This window comes from Hyposmocoma kahamanoa, unplaced genomic scaffold (assembly GCF_003589595.1).
Source record: "Hyposmocoma kahamanoa isolate Upper Pololo Valley unplaced genomic scaffold, ASM358959v1 65, whole genome shotgun sequence".
Lineage (NCBI taxonomy): Eukaryota > Metazoa > Arthropoda > Insecta > Lepidoptera > Cosmopterigidae > Hyposmocoma > Hyposmocoma kahamanoa.
Window position 1 is genome coordinate 8,105,560 of NW_020653853.1, and position 17,410 is coordinate 8,122,969.

General features: G+C 37.0%; 1 protein-coding gene across 1 annotated transcript; it reads right to left on the minus strand.

The window, feature by feature from the left end:
• Positions 1 to 235: 235 nt before the first annotated feature.
• On the minus strand, positions 236 to 2,943 carry LOC113231257 (arylphorin subunit beta-like). The gene is made up of 5 exons (XM_026465490.1): positions 2,824 to 2,943; positions 2,529 to 2,662; positions 1,586 to 2,416; positions 1,341 to 1,507; positions 236 to 1,232 (listed from the first exon to the last, which is right to left on the minus strand). The coding sequence occupies exons 1-5, from the start codon at positions 2,909 to 2,911 to the stop codon at positions 347 to 349; spliced, it is 2,106 nt and encodes a 701-aa protein (XP_026321275.1). The 5' UTR covers positions 2,912 to 2,943; the 3' UTR covers positions 236 to 346.
• Between the last annotated feature and the right edge of the window lie 14,467 nt (positions 2,944 to 17,410).

Genomic DNA, 17,410 nt, shown 5'->3' on the forward strand with positions numbered 1-17,410 from the left:
GTTTTGAAGGGTAAGGGTGTCGGTGAAATTACAGGCACATGAGACTTGTCAACTTATGTCTCAGAATGACGGGCGCAGTGGCAGTGCCCCTCGAATTTTTGCTGTTATGGACAGGCGTGTAGCTTACCATAAGACGCACGACTTGTCCGTCCTGTCTCTTGATATTATATAAAAAAAGCGATGCAAAGAAAAAAACAGAGGTATATATAAAATAACTTACAGGTTTTATTAACAAACAAGGTACATTAATATTTTCATACATACAAATAAATATGTTCGGCGCTCACATTTTAACTGAGATTCTATTGTGAAGCTAATTTATGCTAAAATATTGTAGACTATTTATTCATTTGTGATGCATGTCGTTTCGGTGGGGAACGTAGAAGGGGTTGTTCAGAGAGTAAGGGAAGTGCTCACCCTCAAAATAAATGTACACATCCTCGAAGAACATGTTGGGTTGGTAGAAGTAAGGCTCGTATGGCGGGCGATCCAACGGATAGCCAAGAGGTTTGCTATCAACTAAGAAGTTGAAGTTCTCATACTCCTTAGGAGGTTGTTGGTAAGGATAGACATAAACGAACAACTGGAATGGGAAACCACCATCGGTACCCTTAGGCAGCATTAATCTCTTAGGGAAGTACTCGGGTTTCTCAGACATTTCAAGAGGCACCTTGCCTTGTTCTAAGTACTTATAGATTTCAGTGACGGGCAGAGAGTCATCTTTGAAGACGAAGAACTCATTGCAATCACGCTCAATCTTATTTTGACCGGATTTGAGTTTGTATGTGAACCAATCTAGTTCATAGAAGTTCATATAGTTGTCCTCAATATTGATGGGGTAACCCTTGCTGTCGTACTTGGGACCCAAGAAAACTTTGAATACGGCCTCGCCTTCAATATCAGACTTGACATCGATGGTAATGGTGAAAGGCTTATGACTCAAACGCGGCTGACGAACCTTGTACCTGGGAGTCATGGTCTTGAGTTCCTCCATATTCTTGTACACTCCATTGGTGATATCATAGTCATAGAAGTCGAAGTATGTAACCAGTTTGTCAACGTGCACGTCATTGATCTTTACACCAACGTAATGGAGGTTGTCCTGAGTATAGGGCTCTAGGTGTTCTTTGTACTCTAGGATGTATTTGAGAATCTTGCTGTAGAGCTGGTAGAACACGGGATCGCGCAGAGAGGTCTGGTAGAAGTTCAGGGCGTAAGGCGGAACCGTGTATCTATAAAAAAAAACAGTCTGTGAAGATATAACAATAATCGTTGCGATAGTAAAACATCTTGAATATTAGAAATGAGTTAATTCGCTCAAAGATAAAGGATTCACTTACTTATCAAGAGGCTCAGGGGCAGCACCAAGGAGCTGGCGGGCGGTCATTTCGTAAGACCGGAAGTAGTTTCTAGGCGAGGAGTGGTCGTACAGGTCGGGGTTAGTTTGCCAGAAGTTACCAACGAAGTTGATGGACTTGGAGTTATGGAAATCGACTTCTTGTTTATACTGAAAATAAATATCCTTAGTTAAATTATGTTTATTGAAACATATTTTAATAGAAATCCTTGTAATAATTTTACTTACGGCCTGGAAGTGTCCTCGCTGCAGGTATTGCATAAAGGTCTTCTCGTAAGTGTCCAAGAATTGAAGTTCTTCGTAGTATTTATCAGCAGGAATTGTGTAGTAGTCATTCCTCTGGATGAAGGGATAGTACAGAGTAGACAAGAAAGGTTTATATCCATGCTTGATTGGCTTCCACCAAGTGAATTCAGGAATTTCAGCCAAGCCGTTTGTAAGACGTTCGGAGTAGTAACGAGCCATTAATTGTTGGTAGAAATAGTAGTAGAATTCACCACGACGCTCTTTCAGAATACCATAGTCATCGCCCTTCATCCAGAAGGGGAGGTATATGTGGAAGTAAAAGTAGTAAGAGTTAAGGCCAATGTCTTCAGTGAAGTAAGACAGTCTTTGTTCTTCATTATCGTAGTTCCAATAGTTGGAATAGTTAGCATAGTAGACGTAGTAATCATTTTCCTTGACAACACCGTAGTTGCGAGCGATGTCAGGCTGGTTGGTACCATCCTGCATCTTCATGCGGTAAGCCTTGGTCATGGTTTCGGTGTTCGTGAAGAACTCAGGGTAGACTTCATAAGGAGCCGGTACAAGCAAGCCTTTGGTATCTGGACGTACGAGCACAGCAATGTAGAAAGCGTAGACAAATTGATATTCGTTAAGGTACACGCGAGCCCAAGCAGCGGTTTTGTAGAAGGTATCAAAGTCCTTGGCGTAGTGGAATAAGTGGTAGAGGGCAACGGCCTCCTCCCTCATATTTTCGTAGAAGATCGAGAAGACCTCATATTTCGGCATAAAACCGAATTTGTACAAAGTCAGGAACTCTTCAACGGCTTTCTTGTTCTGAAAGATAAAAATAAAGTTAAAATGAAGTTTATTATTTTCAAACACTAGTTGCTGTAAAATATTTTAAAACATTTTAGTTATTTTTGTAACACACTCCTAAGAAGCTTACCGTATAGTTGTCAATGTTAGCATGGACGTCGTATTCCTTGCCGATTTTGTACCATTCGGCTTCAGGGTAAACCTGACCGATAGAGGCAAAGAGGGACAAAACCTTCTTTTGTTTTGCAACAAATTCCGCATCAACTGAAATTGAGTTACGATGAAATTAGTTCGCAGTAAAAGTTCGCAAAAAAATTCAATGAAAATATTCTGGAGAAAAAAGTAGACTGTGTGAATTCCAATCGTAAAATATCGCAAGTTTTAACTTTAAATAAGTGGTCAAAGTAAATAAAAACAATTTCTACCAGGTTTGGTTGCCACTTGATGGTGCGAAGGGACGGTCCCTGCAATAGCCAAGGCCACAAGGCCAGCGAGAAACACGACTGTCTTCATTATTTCCTGACAGATCGCCGACTGTACCTCTACTGGTACCGAGTTACCCTTTTATACTTTCTCAATTCTTTATCAGAGAACTTATCAACTTCGAAACAGCGAATCAACTATCTTGTAACCTTAGGTGACTTATTATCATCTAAAAATAATATGTTTTGTTCAATTTAACATGTCACGTACTAACTAAAGACGTACACTGGCTGGTGCGTATACCTTTATCAGTAATTTTATGATCTGACAGATTTTTAAATCTAGACAATGCAAATTCTATACAGTAGTTTTCCATCATTATTTATTCTCGTCTTCCCTGTCATATTTTTTGTTATTTTGTTGTTACACCTATAACCAAAAGAGCTTATGAGCTTTGTTCTATAAAGCTTTATTATAAGTTAACAGAACAAAAATAAAAGTTTTTTATAAATTACTAAATAAATACGAGAATGTGCGTCACGTTTTATCGACGTTGTGTATGCATGTGCATAACCTATTTCGGGGCGCGTGTATGGCTTTCCGTATACAATATGTCTCCCAAGGAAATACTCAAACTCAAACTCAAAGAATCTTTATTTCATAGGTAAGCAAATTGCACTAGATACAGCTCATTCGGAAGTCAGAGTCCCCTGAGAATAATGGGTAAGAAATTCTAGGGTTTGCTCTTAGTAAATAAACATTTGTACACATTTATCATTTGCAATATTACAATTTATTTCAAACATCGTAGACCGAGATTATCTGCAAAAGCAAAATGGGTCATTACCACGGATTTTTGTCTTCTAAGTACACAGATGCTGTAAACCTTGTGAATGGCAAATTTTGAATATCAACCGGAATCTTGTTGTAGAAGTTAGTTAGTTATTATGTCTGTCACTAATCTTAACCGATTTCAAAGAAAAGGAGGAGGTTATACGTTACACCAAGGCAGAATCTGATAAAGGGATCCATGGAAACCGAGGAAAATCCTCAAATTTTACGGACATATCAGTGTACTTACCGATTTTGAAAATTAATTTTTATATTTAAAAAATATATATATATATATATATACCCATTTTTGTTTTACTCGCTTCTCGAACTCTTCCATGAAAATATCAGCAACAACGGGAGATACCGGAGAGCTCTTCGCTTTACCGTCGATTTGTAAGTAGAATTCATTATTCCACAATAGATAGCCTGATGTTAGGCAGTGTTCTAATAATTCTGCGTATTAAATGGACATACCTATTATGTTCCCTTAGCTTTCTACGTACAATTTCAATGCAGTCTTTTACTGGAAGGTTGGTGAACAGCGACTGAACATCAAAACTGACCATGGTGTCATCATCAGTTAACCGTAGATCTTTATTCCACTGATGAAATGGCATGAATCCTTCACATATGTAGAAGTGTTCCCTCTCAATGGTGACAGTACCTTTGCCATGTGTTGAGCCAGTTTGTAAGTTGGTGTGTCAATCTGGCTACTACTACTACTACTGGCAGTACTAATTAATATGTTTTAATTTATTCTAATTTCTATTGTTCATTAATAATCAATTTAAATTAATAAAAATTCACTCAACAATATAATTTGTAAAACGTAATGTAGAGTAAATTTTTAATGTTTTCTTTGCTAAATTAAAAATAAGGTATTTATTTAATTAATAACTTTTGTAACTATAGTGAAAAATAGGATGGTTAGCATTAATATTAGACATAACTGGTTGATGACTGCACCACCTCAGTCAACCATGAACATGGGACCTGTAAGGGGCCGAAACGTCGGTTTGTTTGAAAAAACAAATATAAGTACGCGATTTAAATCCGGAAGAAATAGTTTCATTTCCTAAACATGTTCAGTTTTTTTTTCAAATAGTTAACAAATTACCTAATAAGCTACGACGTCTTAGAACTTTCCGAAAAATTGTGAACAATATTGACACCCGATGATTAGCAGACGCCGTTGCTATGGCAACAAGAACGGTGTGGGGGCGGAGTCAGCGCGCGAGTTTATTTATTTGACAGACAACGAAGTATTAAACTAACGCGCGATGCGTTAGCGCAACCTCCACAATAGCCCAATTCATGAAATACCCCCACCTCGTACGTAGAACCCGTACCAAGGGAAGTCCTCCAAGACCTTGACGACCCTATCTCTTTCGCCACTTTGAAGACCACAGATCGCAAATCAGTCCATCTCTACTAGCCCCAACCGTCCTCGCCGGCGAGGTCGTAGAGCCCCTTATTTCAGCACGTACACTGGTAGATTCTTTCCTATAGCACGTCCTTCTGGCGGAAGTCTTCAGTAGCGCCCTGAGCTGAGGTCCGTGCCCACTTGGGCGCCCTCAGGCCCGCTACTTAGTTTTAAGTTTATTTTAGGGGTTATGAGTCTTCAGCTCGCCCTTTTTTCCGGTGGTGCAGTTAAGGTCATCAGCGGCCAACTGCAAAATATCCTTAAAAAAAAAAAGATGCGTTAGCGCAGGTCTGTCGTCGCGCGGCGCGACGTGCTGGCGCCTAGGCGTCTAGACAACTCGGCGACGATCGCTCAATTTTATTTACTATTTGGAGGTCACTACGCGTTACAAATTATTGGGAAATATTTACATAAAAAATGGGGATTTTTTTTTGTTTTATTTCACTAATGTGTTCTATTATTGAATCTTATGCACAGGAAAAAAATGGACGTAATGATGATGATGGAAATGGATTTGGAGGCTTGCAAATTTGCTAGAAAACAAACATTATTTACCACTAAATATAAAACGTAATACTAAAAATGTACACAAATTAAAAATAACTTCTTCAAAACTACGTATTACAAATTTATCTGCCCCGCATTAAATGGTAACAAAAAATTTAATAAAATTCCCAACAAAATAAAAATTAACATCTTCTTGACTTCTTCGACTTCAAAGATGACTCTTTCTGGTCACTGAGTTCTATAAATACCTGGAACAAGGCAAGCTGCCTCTTGAAATGTCTGAGAAACCTTAATACATCCTTAAGATATTGATGCCGCCTAAGGGTATCGACTCTGGCTTCCCTTTCCAGCTGTTTGTTTTTGTCTATCCTGACCACTACAACAACCTTCTAAGGAATATGATAACTTCAACTTCTTTATTGATAGCAAACCTCTTGACTATCCGTTGGATCGCCCACCATAGGAGCCTCACTTTTATTAACTGAACATGTTCTTCGAGGATGTGTACATTTATTTCAAAGGTGAGCTCTTCCCTTACTTGCTGAACATCCCCTTCTACGTTCTCCACAGATAGGATAACCATCACAATTGAATAAATAGTCTATAATTTTTTAGCATAATATTGAATTTCAGTTAAAATGTGATCACTGAACATATTTATTAGTATGTGTGAAAATATTAATGTACCGTGTTTGTTATATAACCTGTAACTTATATTATATATACCTCGTTTTTTCTTTGCATCGCTTACCTAGGTTCAAGTGTCATCTGTCTTATCTATTCTAGTAATTCATTTGTAGTATTTTAGTCGATATGATGGCACGCTTCGTTTATTATACTTATTAGGGCAGATCCGTATCCGAGAATATGTACTCTATAGCCTAATTTATTAATAATGTCGCAGGACCACCAAACAATTTTAATTGCTTTAACACTCACATGTGTCTGATTTTATGACTTCCCGTATCATTTTAACTTCAGTGACAAATTCAACAAGCAAATATTTGATCTTGATGAAAATCTCAAAAATCAATCTTTCAGTATGAGCATTTTGTTCATATTTTCAAAATAAAACAAGATATTAGGAAAGTTCAATAACAATAACACGAAGGGCCGGAAAACCACTTAGGCAATGACTAAACAAGCTGAAGCACGTTTGCAAAAGTTCGTATCTGGGCTACTTGTACAATAGAAAGGTTAAGATCCGAGGGGTTGAAAGTAATGTTATTGGTTAGTACGTTATTATCAAATTTATGCTTTATGCAGTATTTTTGCCCGTTAGATTACCCGAAACTCGATCAAAATTGTATATCTTGTAAATATTTGCAGAGCTCTAACAAATATACGCGAAATCCGCAAGTAGTAGAGTGTAACCAAAAATTTGTATAAATACTTTACATTTATCAATGTATCTCGTATAATTACTCACTATAATTTTATCGACCTGATATAACTTAAATAAAGAGGTGGCGAAGAATCAAGCTCACTTTCATTCAATTAGCGATTTGTGACTGCAGTGATTTAAACTGAAAGTATACGATATTCAATTGTACAAAAAATAATACAAAACTATTATATTTGTAGAAAATAATACTGAAGGTTTGCGTATAAAATCTTGCATTTGAATTTTGTGCTTTGTGTGACGAACGTTCCGGTGGCCATCTTTTCATCTCATCTTATTATAATATTCATACAAAAACAGGTGATATGGATAATTAAGGGCCAGCGCAAACTGGCGGACGGGAAGACAGAGATCATTACATTTATCAATGTATCGCTTTATGAAATTTCAATTGAAATAAGATATAAATTTCAATGCTCCGGGACCGACATCGGAGTATTGCAGCGCATTTCTCTCTGCGTCTCAGGGCATTGTAATTTATACGTAATTTCAATGATAATAGCGTCAAATATACATTGATAAATTTAATGTCCTCCGCATTGCCATCCGTCGGTTGGTGCTGACCCTTATGTAATTATTTATTGTGTGAATACTTTTAGAGTTTGAAAATAACTTCTGTTTCTTGGGTTTAGAATACACAGAGGCAGATAATAAATTAATTCTTCCGAGTTCTAGATTCAAAGTCCATGCACGTCACCCATAAGTACTTTACTCTCACTGTGATGAACGTTATCGAGTCTTATGTAGAAAATGAGGCAGTGTTCAAGATCTTCTAGCTTCCCAGTACGAAAGCTAGACTAGCCCATCAACGATAACGACAATAAATTTTATGAGGGTGGGTTGTTTTGGGGGTGATTGTGTTTCTGGTGGAAAGGATGTGCGATATTTAATTTTCTTCAAAGACGATGCAAGAGCTACAGATATTCTGATTAAGGAGTGGTATCTACTATCGAAAGAATATTATGTATTATCTAAGCGGTTGACATTTCTTATAGTTACTGATCGTGGATCGCGTGTGTATAAAATAAGATTAATAAGCGATATAGTTTATACGTGGACTGCAAACCTCTAGGCTAACCGTCTGATTGTCTAGTATACGAGGTCCAATTTATGCCACCTAACATGCTCCTTGGAGAATTTTATTTATGTATTTAACTGCATCATGGATAGCACAGAAAAATGTGTTTCGTACTAACATGGACCCTGTTAGGGTCTGGCAATACATGTATATAGGTATACATTGACTTATGTAAAAAAATAAAAATACAATGAAACATCTGTTAGCTTTTCTTTAAAAAAAAATACTTATTATATATTATATTCTATTAGAAGATACAGGTAGTAGTCGAGAGACGGAACATTTATTTTTCTTATAGCTCTTTATGTGACAAGAACTCTTCTATTGACTAGTGCGATATATAATGTTATACTCCGTCCAATCATTTATTTATTTCGACAGCTCGAATTCTAATCAATTAGTGATGTTCTAATACGTTTCTGATTCCACTTTTTTATGACAATCGATTTTATTCATGAAGAAGTCTTAATCGTGAATGTGAGCGAGTTCAAAAAAAAAAATTATTAACTGGGATCGTTATGTTGCGTTTGACAATTTGTCTACTCAAGAATTAATAATTAATGTTAATGAGGATTCAAGTGATGATTCTCGTTCACATGGGGAAGAATCCAACGATCATTATAATAAACAATAAGAATTTATTATAGTTATTTATAATTTATTTAATTTATCATTATTTATTAGACAGGCACCTAAATTTATCAACTTAAATAATCTTTGTTACAGAATCTGTTATCTCGCTAAATATCGGAGCTAAAGAGATAAAATAAATTATTAGCTATCACCATAGTGTTGCAGTGGTTTGCACCTTTGCATTGTGATTTTACAAGCAATTAAAGTACCGAATAATACGTGTTATTGTTTTGTTTTACTTCGTAAATTTCCACTTTTAATAGATGTACATTGACTTATCTAAACTCAAAAAATAAAAATACAACAAAACATCTGTAAGTTAAAAAAAAACTAAATTATATCGCACTGTTATTAGAATAATGTTGTAACTCGTTTTGCATCTTATTTAGAGAATCGGCAACAGTTTGTAGATATTGAACATTACGACTTGTGCAAAAAATATTTAACTATTTGCAGATCACACGCAAAGTAGCCGTAAAAAATTCAATACCTCAAGGTAGTGTTTTGGGGTCTATCCTTTTTTTTGCTATATATTAGGGGTTAAAGTATGAAATTGCCGTTTTATTGCAATAGGTTCTTTGAATTTTCATAGAATCTTCATGGTTTGAGGTTTTCGAATGAAACTTTTTTCAAATGGTTTCTGTGATTTTTTTTTTTAAATTTGAAACATTTGAATATCGACTTTCAATTGTTTTTGTTATTCAATTTAGACAAGAAAGATGGATACTGCGAAAATTCGAGTGATTTTTGAATACGAGTTCCGACGCGGAACTAACGCGGCAGAAACAGCCCGCAATATCAATGCTGCGTTTGGAGAGGGGTCTACTAATGAACGCACCGTGCGATTTTGGTTTAAACGCTTTCGTGATGGAAATTTCGACTTAAAGAACGAGTCACGAAGAAGACCGCCCACACAGGTGAATAACGATGAATTAAGAGAGATAGTGGAAGCCGATCCTAGTTAAACTACCCAGGAATTAGCGGCATGGTTTAACGTTACCTTACCCACAATATTGACTCACTTGCGTCAAATCAATAAAATAAAAAAATACGAAAAATGGGTGCCTCATGATTTGACTGATCTGCAGAAAGAAACGCGTGTTGAAACTTGTGTTGCCTTGTTGAACCGGTACAGAAATGAAGGAATATTGGATCGAATTGTAACATGTGATGAAAAGTGGATTCTTTATGATAACCGGAAAAGAAAAATGCAATGGCTGACCCCAGGTCAAATGCCACAACAGTGTCCTAAAGCAAAACTTACCAATAAAAAGGTAATGGTAACTGTTTGGTGGTCTCAGCATGGTGTTATTCACTATAGTTTTCTCCGATCTGGTCAAGCAATAACGGCAGATGTCTATTGTGCCGAACTCCGAACCATGTTGACAAAACTAGCAGTAAAACAGCCCCGACTCATGAATCGATCTTCACCATTATTGCTATATAAACTGCCTCCGTGGCCGAACGGTTACCATACCGGACTGCCACGCAGAGGTCCCCGGGTTCGATTCCCGGGCCGGGAGAAATATTTGTATGGCCTACATTTATTTCTCTCGTGAGTTTGGGTGTAATTTGTGGTTGTCTATGTGTGTGTCCATGGCACCCGCGACACAGGGTTTCCCTAGTGCGGGGCTATGTTGAGTGTGTGCGTTATTATTATTATTATTATTATTATTGCTCCACGACAACGCGAGACCTCACACAGCACGAGAAACCATTTTGACCCTTCAGGAACTGCAGTTAGAAACCATTCGTCATCCTCCGTATTCACCAGACCTTGCTCCAACGGACTACCATTTTTTCGTGATTTGGACAATTATCTACGTGACAAGAAGTTTTCTTCCCAGGAGGCAGTACAAAATGCTTTCACACAGTTTGTGCAGTCTAGATCGTCGGAGTTCTATCGCAAAGGCATTAATAACCTTCCCATTAGATGGCAGCAATGTATAGATAATAATGGCAACTATTTTGATTAAATAAATTTGTTAAAAATTAAAAAAATAAACAATTTAGATTTTCAGTACAAATCGGCAATTTCATACTTTAACCCCTATTATTAATGATTTACCAAAACTTCTAGATACAAAGAGCATACTTTATGCGGATGACATTACTTTACTTTTTCGATGTGAAGATAGTAATGAATTAAAAGAACAACTAAATATTACCCTAAAACAAATAATAGACTGTCTAACAGATCATAATTTAAAATTAAACATAACATGATCTAAATTAATACAAGTAAAACCTCGTCAAAAACGACCAATGAAATTCGAATTCTCGTATAAAAATTGCAGAGTGGCGTCAGTGAATTCTTGTAATTTATTAGGAATAGAAATCGACTCAGGTTTAAGTTGGAAAGAGCATGCAGATAAGGTATCGGGAAAATTAGCACGATTCACGTACGCTTTATTTGAATTAAAGAAGTGTACTAATTTGAAAACCGCTATGACAGCTTTATGCTTATGCATATGCTTGGTTGAGTTATGATGTTATTATATAGGGTAATAGCACACATGCTGACAACTTTTTTTATTTTATAAAAAAAAAATGCATAAGAATATTGATGAATGCAAGAGGAACTGAAACTTGTAGATCCCACTTTTCTAGTTTAAGGATTTTGACTCTGTCTTCAATATTTATATTAGAAATTTGTAAATTTTTAAGAAAATATAGTCGACTATTTCAACAGGATAATGATAACACTTATTTAACTAGATTAAGAAAAAGAAATAGATTAGTTGGTTCTTTTACGAGTTTGCAGATTGTTTCTTCAGGTACACACCATATGGCAATAAAGATTTATAACAAAATACCACTCCCAATAAAAAAAATTGAAAAAGAACATATTTTTGTCAACAAATTGAAAGAATTTTTACTGTCGAACACTTTTGCATAATTTGCAGGAGTTCTTCGATTATAATAAATGCACATAGTGAAGCAAGATAACCTGCTGTGCCCTCACAGAGTTTATGTTAGACCATGTTGTGTAATAGTATTAAGATCTTACCGTACAATACAATACAATGCAATGTAATAAATAAATATTTATCAACTTTTTAATGTAAATTATTGTAATGAATTTTTGTAATTGGTTATGATATATCTCATAATTGTAATTGTAATAATTAATAACTTAAATTGTAGTAATTAATGACATAGCTTGTGAATAAGAAAGTTAGTTAAGTTATTAAATTAGTTAAGAGACATTGTACTGCCCTGACAGGGTTCATGTGTTTGAATAATATTATGGAACACCTTTGTTAATCCACATGAAACAATGAATAAATGAATTAAATGAATGGAATCATTAGGTGTGAAGTGTGTTCCGTTTAATTATCCCAGATACAGAATTACAACTTTTTTATGTCTCACATTGTCGTACAAATATACTTCTCAATTCGCCTTTGCGTAGAATGTGTCGTTCTTATAACACAATTAATAAATGCAATTCAACTGGTCTTGACATTTTTAATGATTCTTTCTATAAATTTAAATGTAAATTTAATTACACATTTAATATAATTATTAAATTTATCTTCATTATTATTTCTTTTATCTTTCATAAAATATTTAATTAATACAGTTGCATTGTCGTATTTACATCAATCAACTATTTATGCCGAGCTTATATTCAATTATTTACCTTAAATTTTAGTACATTATTGAATAATTGGATTACTAATATACAAAGTTGTTTTTATTTTATTATTATTTTTGTATTTGGGTATATGTTGAGTGATGTGGCTACCTGTAGTTGGCTTACACATAAGAACTGTGCCATACCAATGTTGTCTTTTAATCTCATTCTTTCTGTGTAATCTGTTGGTGTTCCAAATGAATGAATAAATAAATAAATAAAACTCAAAATATGAGTTCCAAAATTCAATATTATCGTTACTAAACGTAAAATTTGATTCTCTACACGTCAGTACAACAGTCGTTAGAATATTGTAAGAAAGTATTAAAAGATTACTATTACTATTACTTAACTCAAAATGAGACACACTGTGCTTTGAACCAGTTCTGGCCCAAACAGTATTTATTCGAAAGATTTATGCAGTCCTTGTTACGTATTTGGCCAATAGGAAATTGTTTAGTGTCTGTAATAAATTATAACCAATACATACATTTTAACGATATTTACGGTAAGTGAGTAATTAGTTTTTTGTCGATTCTGAGAAAATACACTTTTTGAGTTAATACACTATAGTATTAACAGTGCGATATATTCCATTAGGGCGCGTTCAAATTGGCAGCTGTTAGAAGCGTTGCAGTGCGCTGAAGTGCGACCAAATTTTTAGTGATGTTTTATCTTTCTACTCAGTTACGCGATGGATTCTGACGAAGAAACATTACTTTTACCTAGTTCTTGGGGCACACACTTCACATATAGGTATCAAAAATGACTCACCTGCTATGTTTTTTCCAGTTGTACTTTCAGTTTCGAAATTGTTAATAAATTTTAGACATAAATTTTCCCTTGCCTGCCTTTTTTATCCAGTCGATTGGAATAACTGGCGGAATTGCCATCCCATATTGCAGGGTGTTGTTTTACATTCTCTATAAATTCTTCAATTCGATTTTCATCCACCGTATTTATTTTGAAAAATTAACATGTACACCTCACTAACCGTGACTTCCGTGGCAACCGAGCGTGACTACAGCGCAACTGTCGCGCGGCTGCACGGTTGCAACGCTTCTAGAAATTGTATGAAAAGTGAGAGTCGCGAAGCCGCCGCGCGTCTTCAGCGCGTCTAACAGCGGCTAATTTGAACGCGCCCTTAGACATTAGTTACAGGTGGCTGACGAGTGATGCTCTCTATCTTACAAGAACTCTATTGAGTAGTAACTTCGAAGCGTGCAACACACTGAAAGCCGGTGTGTTGGGTCGGGAGCGCGACGGGTGTAATTCTAATTCTAATTGTAATCTAATTATATGGACAACAACACACCACGAGCGGGCGCGGGAACCGATCTGCGCCCGACCCGCGCTCGCGTGTGGTTTGTTGTCGTCCATATAAATAAACGGAATTACTGCCGCCACCGCGCTCCCGACCCGTCATACTCCAAACCCGCACCCGCTCTCTGTGTGATTCACGCTTTAGAGGTCAGTAATACGTTTAGTTTGTTTTTAAATGTGGAATATTTGTTAACATTTTCAATATGTCCACTTTGTCGCGACGAGGACCAAATAGCTATTTTTGTAACTAATTTGTTTTATATTGACGAGTTGCAATTTATCTGAGGTACTCTAATTTCTAGTGATTACAAATAGATCAACTTATTTCATAGGCGCTTATTTCATACATTTTTATGGACACTGCCGGCTATTTTTTATTTGGTTTAGGATTAGCGCCATCTACCCTTGTTGCATTGTTAATATTTTAATATATAGTAGTAGTAGAGAGCTCCTTGTGAAAGAGTTCGTCCAGGGTAGTACTGTCACCTTACCTATTTCTGCCGCCAAGCAGGAATGTCAGCATTACTGTGTTCCGGTTTTAAAACTGGTGAAATTACAGGCACATGGGACTGTCAACTTATGTTTCAGGGTGACGGGCGCAGTGATAGTGCCTCTCAGATCTTTGCAATTTAAAGCTCTGAGTGGCACTGTAACTGTTATGGACAGGCGTGTAGCTTACCATCACGTGCACGACTTGTTCGTCCCGTCACTTGATGTTATAAAAAAATTATAATATTACAAGGAAAAAAAAACAGGCCACTTATATTTCATATTAAAGTGAAATTACTGCCATTTACATAATATAAACTACTTCCAGGCTATCGATCAGCGCCATCTACATATAAGACGCGATTTTGACCTTTTTTAGAGTTACGATCTGTAGTATGGAGATTAGCAGTCGTGTTATGGATCATCATGTAGGAGGTTGGATGTTTCGAATCGATGACATGGCGAGTTTACAAATTATCATTAAATCTTTTAATTTTCACAAAGTGTATTAAGTTAATAAAGCACAGTTTTTTTATAACAAAGACACGCGCTTAGCGTAAATATGCACACATAAAAAAGATATATACAAATACACACACATGTTCGGCGCAGATGTTCGGTGAGGCGCGGTTGGCGCTGGCAAATGAAAACTTAAATTGTTTTCAGAGAGGTTAACTAAATCTTTACCTTAATACAGATTCAGAGAGAAAGTGAGAGGTTACGTTGGTAATAATGAAATATATAGTCACATTGCAGAACTTGTAATAGGTAACGTTGAAATCGAAATTCAGTGTTCACGATGAGATTTAAAAAAAACATAAAGGTACGTACGGATCTCGCGAAAGCGCCGTGAATGGGCTGTGTGTGCACTGCGGGCGCCTCTGTAATGACATTTCACGCAAGGCCTGCGACTCGCACGCGATCGGCAAGCGCATTGATCGCACTTACGTATTGCACTTGCGTAACGATTCTTCATCAATGTGACGTCTAAAACCGTAGATGTCTATTTGTCTGGTATCTCCGTACAAATCTTTAGAAGTTATTATAAATCACACGTTTAGCGAAAATAGACGCACACATATTTGGCGTAGATGTTTGGCATGTGCGACCCTGACGCAGAATGCCGCGAGTGCGCTGTTTGAAGCGAGGTTGGCGCTGACAAATGAAAACACTTAAAATACTTACAGAGCGTTATTGCTTAACAAAACCTTTACCTTGATTTAAATTAGGAGTGAATTTACCTTGAAGATCATCTTCCTGGACATTAAATATAGTCAGTCACATTGTAAAACTTGTAACTAGTAGTCTAGAGCGAAATAATTCCATATTTTTAAGTCTTAAATGAGACATAAAATGGTCATTGTAACCATTGTTAAATTTAACATTTGTTTGTGCGTTGTTCCATTTCCAAATTGTATCTAGCCAATTAATAGCTGCTTATGTACAAAATAATAGTCTTGGGCATATCGAATATCTATTGCTTCCAAGTCTCCATCGGTCATCTAATATGTATACAAGAGATGCAGGGCGTAGTAAGAGCTGTTAAGTTCTAGATCTTCTGTAAAATATTTCATACCATAATAAAATTCAGACTCAGAGTATCGTTTTTCGAATTTTCATCTTGAATAGTTCGCTGTAATCGTGACCATTTGAAAATCTAAGTCCATTTCAAAATCTGGGTCTGGTTCTATGCTACGTTTAAAAAAACCTGTAGTGATATTATAAGCTTTTGCCATTGACCATCCATTAAAATGTTTTTTTATAACATCAAGTAACGGGACGAACAAGTCGTGCGCTTGATAGTAAGTTACATGCCTGTCCATGATAATTACAGTGCCACTCAGAGCTTTAAATTGCAAAGATCTGAGGGGCACTACCACTGCGCCCGTCACCCTGAGACGCAACTTGACAAATCCCATAATCATTATCATCATTTAGCCATACGAGCCCCACTGCTAGGCATAGTGCTGCTCCAACGATCTCCACGACGATCAGTCCTGCGCTGCCTGCATCCATCGGCTTCCCGTGACCAGATCGTCGGTCCACCTGGTGGGGGGCCTAGGTACTTACTGAGCGTCGTCCGGTGCGCGGTCGCCATTGAAGAACCTTCCCGCCTCAACGGCCATCGGTTCTCCTAGCTATGTGCCCCGCCCAATGCTAGTTCAGCTGAGCAATTCTTCGCGCTATGTCGGTTATCCTAGTTTTCCTACGGATTTCATCATTTCTGATTGTATCACGTAGGGAAATACCGAGTATCGCGCTCTCCATTGCCCGCTGAGTGAACTTGAGCCTTCTTATGAGGCCCTTAGTGAGGTTCCACGTTTCTGATCCATATGTGATCACTGGCAACACACACTGGTCAAAAACTTTTGTCCTTAGGACACTGAGGTAATTTGCACGTGAAGATTTTTTGTAGTTTCCCGAACGCTGCCCATCTGAGCTGGATTCGACGAGAGATCTCTTTCTCAAAGTTAGAGTTACCTAACTGGACTGTCTGTCCCAGGTATACATACGTAATAGTCAACAACTTCGGGTGTATTGCTCCCAATTTTAACTAGAGCGGGTACAACATGTGCATTCGACATGATCTCGTCTTGTCCATGTTCATCTTAAGATTCACTTTTTGGAAAACGCTACTGATATCTTCGCGCATTGTGTTTAGGTCTCCCAAGGTTTCAGCCATAAGAACTATATCGTCGGCAAATTGAAGGTGTGTTAGATACTCGCCGTTGATGTGATGCCAAGTCTTTTCCAGTTCAGAAGCTTGAAAATATCCTCCAACGCAGCTGTAAACAGTTTTGGAGATATCACATTTCCCTGTATCACGCTTCGTTGCAGTTGGATAGGATTAGAGCTCTGATCCTGTAATCGGACTTATACATATAGTGGCGTTTTTGTATAAGTACCTTAACACCTCGACATACCTATAGTCTTCTCGGCACCTTTGGAGAGACTGCAGCACCGCCCAGGTCTCGATCGAATCAAAGGCCTTCTCACAGTACACAAACGCTAAGCAAAGTGGCCGGTTATACTCCTCGGTCTTATGTAAAACCTGCCGCAGCGTATATATGTGGTCTATGGTACTAAAACCCTTTCGGAAACCGGCTTGTTCGAAAGGTTGAATGAGGTGATGTAGTGTATCGGTCAACAGTTGGTAACGTACTACGTCTAGATAGAGTGTAAATGACATGTGTAAATAAAAGTGTGGCACGTGGCTAAAGTAGATCGCCATGTGCGCAGGGTTATCCCGAAAAATGTAT